General features: G+C 51.6%; 1 protein-coding gene across 2 annotated transcripts; it reads left to right on the top strand.

Annotated features, from left to right (window-relative positions):
• Nucleotides 1-7,268: 7,268 nt before the first annotated feature.
• AURKC (aurora kinase C) lies at nt 7,269-10,936 on the top strand. Of its 2 annotated transcripts, XM_036926420.2 has the most exons (6): nt 7,269-7,964; nt 8,182-8,373; nt 8,700-8,838; nt 9,590-9,738; nt 10,282-10,456; nt 10,639-10,936. In XM_036926420.2, the coding sequence occupies exons 1-6, from the start codon at nt 7,771-7,773 to the stop codon at nt 10,807-10,809; spliced, it is 1,020 nt and encodes a 339-aa protein (XP_036782315.1). In that variant the 5' UTR covers nt 7,269-7,770; the 3' UTR covers nt 10,810-10,936. The 2 variants fall into 2 exon arrangements, with proteins under 2 accessions (XP_036782315.1, XP_036782316.1); XM_036926421.2 differs by lacking the exon at nt 8,182-8,373.
• Nucleotides 10,937-13,575: the final 2,639 nt, after the last annotated feature.

Raw genomic sequence — 13,575 nt, 5'->3', positions numbered from 1 at the left:
TTCCAGAGCCCTGCCTCAGGGAGGTCGCCAAGGACACACTTAGTTTAAGCTCCGTGGGGTCACCACAGTTGAGAAGTCGCTCAAGGAAGTCTCCCAGAGATTCAGTGCTGAGGGTCTTGAGTCGGGGGTGCTCTCTTGCTAGCACATAGCAAATTCAAGGCTTCAGAAGGACAGCAGGTGTGCAGCATAAGCCATATTTGCACAGAAGACTTGGTCACACTAGCCACACATTTCTGGGAATGGAGGGAAACCTGCCAAATACCTAAGGTCCCAACCCTGGCCAGGGGCAAAGCTTGCAAACTCAAAGGTATAGCAGTCTCAGGCTTGCTGTGTTATTTTTTCAGAGGGACTTAAATGGTACTAAAATGCTGATTAATTCAAACTTCTATAACAAAGAACAAGTTAGAACTTTGAGGTGAAGGCTTATATAAGTGTAACCATTGTAACCCCAGAAAAATCACAACATCAGGTAGAATTTACAAGCTAACCTGACTTGATGACAAGGTGCAGAGGAGTCGTGAAGGACTGTGCCTCTGTTGTGCTGACGGTATACACCACTTAGGGCCCATATATGTGTATATAAAAGTGTATGTATACATTTACCATTTATGAATATACATGTACACGTATATATATGAGCTATATGGCTTCAAGTGGTTTGACTTGCAAATACACCTACCCATTGTTTACCTTTATAACACGTGTACTGGCCAGATCAAGGCTGTGTGTTTCTGTAGCACATATGTCCCCAGTTTTTAATCTTTGTTCCTGTCTGTCGATACTCTTTAATGTACGGCTTTGACAGAGAGAACTAAAGAGTGTGTGTCACCCAGCGTGCCTAAGATCGAGACATTGTTTGGGCTGAGTTACAGTCACAGATTTGTGTGTGTTACCCTGGGAAGTGCAAGCACGTGGCCCCAGCCGGGAAGCCCTTCGCATAGACCTGATGCTGGAGACCTTCCTTCGGGAGCCAGGCCTCTCGGGGCCTGTGCAGCTCCGCTCTGCACGCACGCTCGGCCCAAAGACAGCTTTCCTCTCAGGTGTGGGGTCTGAAATGTTCGATGATGTCGTCCTTAAATTTCAAGGGTTAAAGATGTGTAATCTGTTTGCTCACAGGTGTGTTAACACAGCTCACAACTGAATGGGCTAAGCTAAATTGTTCATGGGAAGATTTTTCCTCCTCAGAGCACAGTCAGGAGTAAAGTGGGCCCTGCAGGAGGACTTCCTGATCCTGCTCTTGCCTGCCGGGTGGCTTTTTAAAAACGCCTTCCTGTTCTGCCTGTATTTTTTATATCCCTGTGTTAAGCATGTGTTTTTATTCTGAAGTTTTCACTGCGGGGACCTTGATCCTGCAGAGACTGCCCCTCCCGGGCTAGCCGATTCCGACAGACAGCAAGGGACCCACGCCAAGCCGGCTGGAGCCCGTACTCCTCACCAGCTGTCCCAGGGTTGAACGCACACACAGACCCTTCCCCGACCAGCCCAGTACCAGGTGCCAGGCACCCGGGGGCAGGCCCCGCACTCCGCAGCCCTCTGAAATCGCCCACACCGGCTCACCGGAAGCTTGCCCAGCCTGCTCACCTCGTCCTGCTCGTTCCTTCTGGCCAAGTGACCGTACAGGCCTGGCTCACGCCTTCCCTGGGGCGCCCCCTTGTGGCCCTGTGGGGCCCGGCGCGCCCCCTGTTGGGCGGGAGCTGTGACCATCTTCAATGCAGTCGTCCCATCTGCGGGCCTCATCATGCTAGAGTAATAAACAGCGTGCGTTTTAAAACAACACAGCTGAGAGCATTAACTGGGTGATAAATATGAAGAATGTAGCAAAGCAAATCAGCCACTTTGATGTCATTTCCCAAAAATGGGGGGTCGGGCACCAAGCCAGTGGGGACGTCTTAGGGTGGAACCAGGTGGAGAGCCGCGGACAGATTGGAGAGCAATGCCGAGGAGGGGTGTCCGGGTGAGCACGCAGAAACCAGGCTTCGGGGTGGCTGGGGGCAGTGAGTTTCCAGCTCTCTCCCGCAAGGTTGGTATTTTAAGCAGATTGTTCCGAGGCCCTTCTCGTGCCCCCACGCCTCTGGCCATGACCGAGCCCAGCTAGACACCCCAGGCTCCTGAGCTGCAATCCCCGCGGTCCCCACACTGTCCCCAGCGTTCTGAGGGGAGCAGCGCCCTCGCCGTGCCCCCCCCCCTCCCGCCCACATCGCGCCCTTGGCCTCCCCGTAACGGGCGTCCTCACCATCCCCTTCCTCGCCGTCGGCATGAACCCGCGTCCTCCGACAGGTGTGCACCGGCCGCGCGCCTGCCGGGCCCCGCCCGGCAGCCGCGGAAGAAACGCCCTCCCCCGGGCCCGGAGGGGACCCACGGGCCAGCGGGCAGGGTGGGCGCCTGGAGGGCAGCGGCGGCTCGGCCCGAGGCCCCCGGTCGGGAGCGCGAGGGGCGCGGGTCCCGGGCTCCCAGGCGCCGGGTCTGCAGCCTCGGGCCGCGGTGGGCGGTCATCCCCTCCCGCCCGTGGGGAACAGCCCCCCAGGTGTGGACACCATCACCTAAACGGCCACTCCGGGCTTTACCCCACCGGGAAGCTGTGGAGGCTGGTCTCTTTCCCGTGCTTGCCTCTCCGGTCGGTTTCCACACTGAAGCTAGAGGTTCAGCTCAGATGAGATGATGCGCCTGCTTCCCTCCGCCCCCTAAACGCGCACCCTCTTCCTCAAGGTGTTTCATGATGGCCCTTAGCTCTTGGATAAAAGACGGATCCCTAACATGGCCCATCCGTGGGGCCTCCCCTGGTGTGGGACTGGCCTGATTCACGACCTCTCTCCCCGCACACATCTCACCTCTCTTCTCCTTTCCCCTCCTGTTTCCCTTTCTGTCCGCGCCTGGACAAGGCTCCCCCCCACCACTCCGCGCGGTTAGTGGGTGCTTGTCCCCCACATCTCATCTCGGAGAGCATTGCCTCAGGGAGGCCCTGGCCAGAACACCCATTTGGATCATAACCTTTCTTTTTAATAAGCAAATAGATTAATTTATTTATTCCTGCTCTCTGCAAACCGCCTTGAGGCCCCATGGTCTGCTAGAAAGCGTCACGAGGCTTAGAAAAGCTGTTATACCCACAGCTACAGTTTATTACAGCAAAAGGATGCAGACCGAGATCGCCAAAGGGAAAAGCACGTAAGGTCAAGTCCAGGAGAGGCCAGACAAGTCTCCAGGGGTTTCCTCCCAGTGCAATCACGCGGGGACTCAGCATAGGGGTCACACACCTCAGCACAGATGTGTGACCAACGAGGAAGCTCACCCAAGCTTCAGTGTCCACATTTTTTTTTTTTTTACTGAGTCACGGAGAACCTATGTGACTGACCCTGGATACGACAGAGTGCGGCCCAGGGTCTCCGACACACACACATGACCGTTCACCAGAAGTCACACTGTTAGCATAAATCATCTGGTCGGACTGGTACAGTGGGGCCCAAGGCCTCAGGCATGAAAGGCACCCTCACAAGGGAAGGCAGTCCAAGGACCCAGAGGTGGTCCTCCTGGAGGTGGGCGGGGGCCAGACCTTCCTTTGGAGTGTGCGGTATTTGAGCAGCCGAAGCCTGGTCCTCTAACCCTTGCCTGCACAGCCCACCCTCCTGGCCCTCGGCCTAGGCTCTGTTCCAGCAAAACAGTCACATTTGCCTGAGCATCTACAGGAACGAAAGCATTTCTGTAACAGATGCACCGTAGTGCCATCGGGAATATGCCTAACATTTGGCGGAGGCTGCGTGGGGCATGGGTAGATCGAAGAAACCACCAATCCGTCCTGTAAAGCTGTTACATTCGTATCCGTGTTTTTGGATGAATTTGATCACTCGCTGTCCCCCTCGGTCAGCTGCTACCTGTACTTTGTGACCAGTCACCTTCCCTGTCAGTACATTGCTTTAAGCCGTCACCCCCACCCCGCTGGAAAGCAGCCAACCAGATCCCTCCCTCCTCTCCTGTCCCTTCTGTGTCCTAATGTCCACACAGCATCCAGATTGATCCACTTAAAACACAAATCAGATCCATTACCATTCAGCTCAAAGCCCCACATGGCTGCCTATGTCACAGTATACTAACTATGTATTTTTTATCTTCTGTATCCTTGCTCTGGCATTTGGGGCCTCCCGCACACCACCCATCCCAGGGCCAGCCAATTCTTAGAGACTGCAAGCAACTTGCCCAGAATCCTGCTTTTCACATGTAAACTAACCACCTGCTCTGGCTCTTCACACTCCCGGAGACAGCATACCTCTGTCCTAAAATTCCAGGGCCAGATGCCAGCCGGCCAGTGACACTTCCTATGCCCCAAAGCCCTACAACATTATTCAGACCAGCCAATCCTAAACTGGCCTGCCCGGCCTCTCCTTTCCTGCAGAAAACACAACAACAGGTGCTGGGCTGAGCCTCCTCCTTCTCTGCTTCTCTTCCCGACCCAGCCCGGTGCTTCCCCACGTGGCCCTGTGTGGCATGTCCTGACACCTGTTTGTTAGGGATCTGTGAGCACAAACTCCTTCCTTCGCGACAGTCACTTCCAGGTCTGCATGTCTTACCACAGCTGATTACACAAATCCCAGGTATATTGTAGAAGGCACAGGGGACACATTATGACCTCCTTACAATGGCCAACAAGGTTCTACACCACACAACTGATCCCCATTCATCTCTAACTTACCTTGTGCCACTCTAACTCCTACAGATGCAGCGCCAGCTGCCGTAGGCTTGCTTTTCCTCAAACGCCCCAAATTCTCACAACCCAGGAATGTTTCTCCAAGACTTAGGAGCCATCTCTTTGAAATGGGGACATCAAGGAAGACAGCATCCCTGTCTCCCAGTTTCCATGGAGAGTATAAGCCTGACTTCCTGGATCCCTTGCTTCAACTTGCAAAAGTATTGTGAAAGTTAATAGAGGAAAACCTCCTTTAAAAGGGCGTCAGGAGGAGCTTGCATCGTACCCTGCAATGTCAATCACAGAACAGATTGTCAATTCCAGACCCCAGCAGAAGAGGTGTTTCCTGTCCTTTGCTGGATTTGCCTATGGTTTTGCCATAGCCTGCATGTCACACATCGCAATTCTCTGCTATTCCTGAATTAACCCATTTTTGCTAGTGAAATAACTTTTTAAAGGTTAACAGTAGCTTATGTCAGGAAGAAATGAGAAGTTGGTTTTCCTTCTTAAAAACCCAGTGTGAGAGTAGATAGTAATCCCAATTACCAGAGGAATTTAACATGAGTTATGTGTAACAAATGGTGCTGTCATGTTTTCTTCCTTATGGGTTAATTATTATCTTGAAAACATGTAATGGGCTGTATGTGATTGGCTACATGAAAAAGGTGTGATTTCTTTCCGCCTTGCAGCCTCTTAGCTGTTGTATGTGAAGTGCATCACATTCTGGTGTAAGGCCTATTCAATAATAAACTTCTATTTTTCTACTATCTTTGTGAAGAGGTTAGCTGGGTTGGGAGATTTTTTTCCTTTTAAGTTATATTTGCCCAAACAATTTATCTTGTTACCTGTCTAAAAGTACTCAGTAATTTTTCTAAACTTATGTATATGCCCAACAAATATATACGTGCATTGATTTTACTGTTTGAGGCCCAAACGACACACTGATTACTGGGTCTGTGAAAATTAATAAAGGGAAACCTCGCTAAAATGGGGTGGGGCGGTGAGAGGGTGGAGCTCTCACGGGAAGAACTGTCAATCACTCAACCTGAAAGAAGAATCCTCAACAGAGTACAGTCGTCAATCCCAGGCCCAAGCAGGAAGGTGCCTAGTGCGGGTCCAAGACATCCACCACCCTGCAACCCAGCCAACGAGTGGCCCTCACCGCTCTGTCCTCTTGCTTTTTCTACAGTGGACCTTTTTTCAGAACCATCCCTTCCATCTTCCTCCTTCTTTTCCGTAGAACAAAGTTTCGCTCCTTTGTGTTAGGAAAGAGTATAAAACCTAAACGTGTTTTATTCCCACTGGGATGTTCAAACATTTTAACAGTAAGGTATTAACAAAGGGCCACGCGGTGGAAGCTGCTCGGGCTGAGGGTGGGGGTGGGGGAACTGATAAGGGCCTGGTGATACCTGTTTGAGTTTTTTAAACCTACCAATAAGATTAAGACAAATGTAAAGGAAAGATATAACTGGCTTAGGCGACGGCCGGGGAAGAATGTGAACCCTGTAGTACTCAGCCAATGAGGAACCAGGGGAGGGACTCGCGCACTAGGAGGTAAATTACTGGCGCCAAACTCCCCAGGTGTGCCTACCCACCAGACACCCGATCTTGCAAGACCGTCATTAAAGACTCGCTCTGCTGTTCTCTTTGTCTTGGTGTCCACTTACTGAATTTGGACCAGTGAGTGTGTTTCTCACATTTGTGGGACTTGCCTATGTTTTTTGTTCTGTCTTCCGTGCTCCAAATTGCAAGTCTCTGCTCTACTTGAATAAACCCATTTTGCTGGTAAAATACCTTATTTTTAAGGGCAACAGGTCCAACAAACATAATACACAGAGCAAGCTGTGAATCTGTGCGTTGTGCCAGGCCATATGGGCTGGGCAGGCTCCCAGGGGTGTGCGGGGGGCCTGGGGTAGGACATGAGCAGTAGGACACGGGGACAGAAGCACCCACTGCAGGAAGTTCCCCCGCAGCGACCCTCATGTGTGTGTGATGGCGGAGGACCCTGGGGAATGGCCTGAATTGTGACAACCTTCAAGCTGGGTGTCTTGCCAGTGGGTTCAGCCCCAGGCAGGTTCGCTAGGGATTCAGTGTAACCAAAGAAATGACAGTAACATGTTCTTGGGGTGACTATTCCCACGGTGGCAGGTCATTCACTAGAATCCCGTCCACTCAGCGAGTCTGCGTGCGGCAAGCCGATCTCTGTCCCTGGGCCCCACTGCCCCACAGCCGTCCCAGTCTCTGTCCTCGGCGCTGCCACCACTCCAGCCTCTGCTCTCCTGCAGCCTTGCAGCCATGCCACCGCATCGCCCAGAGCACCGGGTGCAGTTCTTTATATAGAGTCAGTAACGACGCATTGCCCACACGTGTGTAGTGAGCTAGCCGAGCAGGGCCAGGCGAGAATCCTGGCCACATGAACCTTCACTTTATCCACAGGGGGTCAGCTGGGAGCGCGTGTGGTTTTGGGGTTTTCCAACTTCAAAAGGATAACCCAGCAGCTCCCTTCGGTTGATTTATATTCATTCATACGTGCGTCACGTCACTTTGCTCAAGGATGCACCCACTCACTCGTTGACCTATTCACCCTTTTATGGCCTTTTACAGCGCAGACTCTCTGCAGCCGTCCGGGGGCCCTTCGATCTCCTCCCAGGCCCCCACTGGCCGCGTCCATCGAGGCCCAGCATCCCGCCTTCTTCCTCTCGCGCCCTGCCGTCTCATTGGCTAAGCGGCGGCGGTTCCCCCATTTCTGTCTCTTGTATTGGGCCCGCTGCCTACGGCCAGCAGTGTCACCCAATAGGAGTCGGTCGGGAACTACCAGCTCAGCCAATGGGGCCAGGGCGCGGTGTATAAAGGCCTGGCCCCAGCAGCCAGAGCCACAGCTGCTGCGGTGGGTTTCCCGACCGTGTCTCTGTGGAGGGACCCTTGGGGTGCCGATCGCCGCCCGAGGCCGCGGGGGCCGGCAGGACGTAGGCCGGAGTGCTCCCTGCTCCCACCCTTGTCCAGGCTCGCCCGGAGCTGGGCGCCCGGTCAAAGGAGCGCTCGGGAAAGCGTTCTCGCCCCCGTCCGTTCTGCTCCCGAGGCCCCCACAGGCTGTGATGAAGCCGGGCGCCGTTCAGCCGGCAGGTGGCGGGGATGAGAACCAGCCCCAGAGAGGCCGGATTGAGAAGGACGCACCGGTGCCGGCTGGCGGGGGAGGCGCTGCAGCGAAGGCAGCGTTGGCCCCCCTCGCCTCCGTCTCCCCTTTTCCAGTAGCTGCGGCAGGTCAGACGCAGCCCAGCATTCCAACCGCGTGAGTCTTCGGCTTCGCGGCCGACCGGGACGGGACGAAGCGGCTGCGCCTGTGGGCCGTTGGCTCGCGGGACCCAGAGCTTGACCGACACGTGGCGGGGTCGTTGGGAAGGGAAAGGGGCAAGGCGGGGGCTCCGTAAGGACGGAGGTGAGCATTCCGAGGCCCTGGCTCTCTCTCCACCCGGCCCCCCAAAACGGGGCGCTTCCTCCCCTCCCAGGAGGCGTCTCACCATTGACGACTTCGAAATCGGGCGCCCTCTGGGCAAGGGGAAGTTTGGGAATGTGTACCTGGCTCGGCTCAAGGAAAGCCATTTCATTGTGGCCCTGAAAGTCCTCTTCAAGTCCCAGATAGGAAAGGAAGGACTGGAGCACCAGCTGCGCAGGGAGATTGAAATCCAGTCCCACCTGCAGTAAGGACCGCCTGCGTGAGACCGGCCCCGGCCCCTCCCTCCTGCCCTGCGCCCTCTTCCATCCCCGACCTCTGGACCCAGCCCTTCCCCCCTGCCAGTCCCAAACAGGCCCTTGGCTTCCGCCTTAAATTTTCTCTGCAATCCACTCCAGTTGCATATGTAAAGCTCCCTTCTGGCGTCCCTCCCTGAATCCCGATGCCTGTTCGCCCCTCGCACACTTCCGGATGGGCTGTCGTTATTCTGGTCCCAGCACGATATGCCCCTGCTGTGGCCATTCCCTTGTAATAAATAGCCTTAGGAGTCTGACCCTCCATTACCTCCTCCAGGCACCCCAATATCCTCTGCCTGTACAACTACTTCCATGACGCACGCCGGGTGTACCTCATTCTGGAATATGCTCCAAGGGGTGAGCTCTACAAGGAGCTGCAAAAGAGCCACACGTTAGATGAACAGCGAGCAGCCACGGTGAGGTGGGAGGCCTGAGGGCACTGAGGCCCGTGAGTTCACTGTGGCCTGGTGGGGGTCCCTGCTTGCGGCCGTCATTAGTGTCCGGCCTATTGTTTTCTTCAGCTGATTTTGGAATTCTTTGAATTTTATATAATGACCCATACATCCGAACAGATTCACACTTGGATACCTTAATTGCCCCAGCATATTAATAAACTGATCCATTTGGATTCTTTGCAAGCAACAGAATCTAACCCCACTACCTTATGCAAAGAAACATTGAAAGGCTGTGAGGGAATTCAATGAATAAATAGTGGAACTGGCTTAAAAATAGGAAACGAGGTTTTTGGAGGGCCCTGAATGGGGAACTGGGGTGATGGGTAGCCCAGCAGCAATGGTTGGCCCAGTCTGCTCTCTGAAGGACCCACCTGCCAATTTTTCTCGGTTTTCTACCATTTCCTCAAGCCTGAAGTCCTGTGGGAGATACCTGATTAGCTCAACTCAGCGTAGGTCCTGTGTCTGGCTACTTGCTATGCTAGGGCAAGAGGAAAGGTCTGTTCGTGTTAGCATCCATTCTATAAGACCCATAAAACAGGGAGAGGAAATCCTTCCCCACCAATAACCGGTGCTGTTAGGAGGTCATGGAGGTAGGTAACTGGGAAAAGAGGATTGCACTCCGATTGTAAACTGCATGATGAGCATTGTACTTAACAAGGAAATTGCAGAAGGCTTAATTTCCAGGTTGTTTTTCTTTTTCCCCCTCACACAGATAATGGAGGAGTTGGCAGATGCTCTGACCTACTGCCATAAGAAGAGGGTGATTCACAGGGATATTAAGCCGGAGAACCTGCTGCTGGGGTTCAGGGGTGAGGTGAAGATTGCAGACTTTGGCTGGTCTGTGCACACCCCTTCTCTGAGGTAGGTCAGGTGGTGGTGGGCCCTGGGCACCAGTTAGGAATGATCCAATTTAATTCATTCCCTATGTAAGACCAGATACAATCCTGGGTTTATATGAATACTGCCTTTTCTAATGCATGTATTTAGTACATATTTGTAGATTGAAAGAATGTGGTTCACCAAATCTTTTATTTTTTTGATCTGTTAACATGCAACTTTATCAGAAAATTTCTGTGTAAATAAAGAACCATTGTTCCATAATTGTAGGAATTTTACTATATGAATAAATGATGATGAATTTACTTGGCCCCTCTTGCATCATCAGTTCCAAGTCTTTATTGAAGCCTAGAATATTCTTGTGAAAACATCCTGGATCCTGAGCTAAATAACTATGAATAATTCCAAAATACAGAGTTGATGAGGCCTTGTACTTGTCTTCTCTGAACCATGATCCTCATTAAAACTTGGTGTTGCCAACTTCCTGTGCTTGGGAGGGGACTGCTCAGGACTTCTGCTCTTTGTTCTGGGCCTCTGCACAGTGCCCCCTTCTCTGCCCTCATCCAGGAGAAAGACAATGTGTGGGACTCTGGACTACTTGCCCCCAGAAATGATTGAAGGGAGAACATACAATGAGAACGTGGATCTCTGGTGCATTGGGGTGCTCTGCTATGAGCTGCTGGTGGGAAATCCACCCTTTGAGAGCAGCTCCCATAGTGAGACCTACAGACGGATCCTCAAGGTGGGCTGACCACACTGGGCATTCCTGGGGAGTCAGTCAGTGGTGGCTGGTGGACTTGTGGAGCCTGAGGCACACAGAGGTCTGCCTACCAAGATCCAGAACAGCGTCTTCAAGGGACTCATGAAACAGAACGTAGACCTAAGAAATTAACCATACTGCTCTTTATTCTTTGGCCTCACCAGGTAGACGTAAGGTTTCCCCCATCAATACCTTCGGGAGCCCAGGACTTGATCTCCAGGCTTCTCAGATACCAGCCTTCCGAGCGGCTGCCGTTAGCCCGGATCCTGGACCACCCCTGGGTCCAGGCCCACTCTCGGAGGGTGCTGCCTCCATCTGCTCAGATGGCCTCCTGAGCTGTCCGTCCTGTTCCTCGGTGTTTGGTCAGGGACCTCTCTTTACTGTGCTCTCTTGTATTTTGGTTCTTCTCTTTTTAGATGTGAGATGCTATTTAATAAAAGTGGAATCTTTTTGTACCAGGTCTTCATAGTTGAGTGAGTTGGTGTGTGAGTGGATAGAATTTCTACACCTCTCTTTCCCATGTAAGCCAATATGATGCCCCTGTGACTCTCCTTGGAAACTAGTGAAATAATTTCTACAGATAACCAGTGGGGCTTAACCTACCACCTATCACAGTGGTTCCTAGACTCAGTTTACTGTTCCCCATGTTTTCAGGAGTCTGCCATTTGTAAAACAGGACTGATCCACCCAGAGGTCCACTCCTTTTATACTAGCATCCAACATGCTGCCATCTTTGGGAGAAAAGGTTTTGCTGCACATCAGTGCCCCCCAGTTCTCAAACCATTAGCACCTCCATGGTGTGTCATACTCTGCCTGTATCAGAAGAAATCATCCCTAATAAAAAGTAGAACATCGCCTCTTATGAAGTAACACCCTCTGCCTGCAGCAATTTAGAGCATGCTCTTCTATCCTGTATCCTGTGGCAGGTTTGTGTGGCAGCTGCTCCCTTCACCCAGAAGCTGAGTGCATTAGAGGGAACACCTGGGCTCCTTAGCTAGGCGCTCAAACAGTTTCTGTGCATTGCAGGCATCGTTTTCACCATGTCTTCTGACTAAAGCTTCATTTGGACTTTGCCTTGCTAATGTTACTCCCACAACCATAGTCTGCGCATTCTCCTCAGATGTCCAGCAGATGTAGGGCCACATCCCTGTAATGACTGGAAGGACCTACTCATTAAACAAGAAATTCAGCCACCCTGCTCAGACGAACAGCCCGGGTTTGCAGATACTAATTTAAATGCTCCAAGACCCTGGCTCACGGCACCTCACCTGCACCTCCAGTGCTTACATCTCTCCTCTCTAGCTTCATCCTTTTAATTTTTTAAAAGTTCAATTAAACATCTGGAAGTTCCTAGGAAGTTAATTATTTCATTCTTAATAAATCAAGTTACATGAAAAGTCAATGTGAACCCTTACAATGTCATTTATGGTGCTGGATAGACTCAGCATGGCACATTTTAGGCAGGGAGATAAGGATACTAAAAAGGGCCTGAACGTTGGTAACCAGAGGATATGTATTTAAGTAATGAAAAGTCTGACATGCTTCACAGTTTCTCCAGTAGCGATGTAGCTTTCCCCACTTGCCCTGATTCCAGACATTCTGCTTCCCATGACACAGAACATAAAAATCTTTATGTTTTACCTAACCCCAAACCACTTAGTGTTTCATCTTAACCCAAAACCATTTAATTTAATCAAGAGTCAATCACATGTGAAAAGGAGAATTGTGGCTCTTAATACGGGCTAATTTTTATTGCCAATGATGGATAACATTGTTCTTGTGTACTAAGTAAGCCACATTTCTCCACAACCTCCTTTTGTAAATAGCATGTTCTAGAAAATTAACTCCACCTTAATCCTTGACTCCATTAACATGTCACTATGCTTTTCTCTACCTTTAAAGATAAATTGTTTGAGGCCATTTTCTGAACATTGTGTTTCCAGTTTTGTAACTATGTGTTTTCAGCTCATCAGAAGCTGGGTTTTATTCTCTTACCTTCACAGTCATGAAAGAAAAGAAGTCACTATTGGTGACTTCTAAGACTGTGACTTCTATTTCAGCCAATTGGGACCCGGATCCTACCTCAGCCAATCAGAACCTGGATCCTATTTCACCCAATCGGAGCTTGGTCTCCCTCCTCTCCAGTCAGCAAAGAGTTCACCCACCACCCTTAGGCCCTGCCAATTGACCAGAGCCACGACCTATCACCCCACCAACTACCCCTAGATCCAGCCAATCAGCCAGAGCCACGACCATCACCCCACCAACTGCCCTAGAACCCCATAAAACCTTTGTGATATTGAAACTCGCTCTCTTTCTCTGGCGTCTTGCCACTGCGTTGGTGTAGATGAGAGATTGAGCTCGAGCTAGCTCGAATAAAGGCTCTTTGCTTTTGCATCGGTGTTGGCTCCTTGGTCTTCTGGGATTCGAGACTTTGGGCACAACAGACTGCACAATACAATTCTAGTAGGAATGTTAGCATTCTGAGCACGAGTTTGTTGGTTTCCTGTATGCAACTAATGGTTCAGAGTTCACCCCTGTCCATTCCTTTCTCCAATTACACTCATTGTCTTGATGGTCTCACCCAGTATCAGGACTGGAAATAACAGCAGACACAACTCCCGAATTTATATATCCAGGCATGACCACTCTCCCACTGTTCAGACATAGGTAGAAGTGTATGTGATACTCTTTGGGGTCTTACATATATTTCAAGCCTATGACGCCAAAACTGGAGTCCTGAGCTTCCCTCCAAGCCACGCCTACTTGCATCCCCCCCTAGACGCAAACGCACTCTTGGGGCCCAACTCCTTCACTCCACGGCTGTTGCACTACGTGGAGGTGGCGCTGCGCCAAAGGCGTCCCGGGAGTCCGGTCTGAGCGTGCGCACGGGCTGGAGGTAGACTTCCGGAGTCCTCCCTTCCGTGGTTACTTTACTGCTCATCTATCCGAATCCCCTCTGAGATGATCCAGAGAGAAGATAAGGCGCACGGGGAGGTCATGACCCCAGCCGAGGGCCTGCATTTGCCCTGACGCCGGGGGAATGCCCGCAACCCCTACGCCCCAATTTTCCGGGCGTAGAAAGGATGGTGATGGTTTTG

The sequence above is a fragment of the Manis pentadactyla genome (assembly GCF_030020395.1).
Source record: "Manis pentadactyla isolate mManPen7 chromosome 15 unlocalized genomic scaffold, mManPen7.hap1 SUPER_15_unloc_1, whole genome shotgun sequence".
Classification (NCBI taxonomy): Eukaryota; Metazoa; Chordata; class Mammalia; order Pholidota; family Manidae; genus Manis; species Manis pentadactyla.
This window is presented reverse-complemented; position numbering and strand designations above follow the sequence as displayed.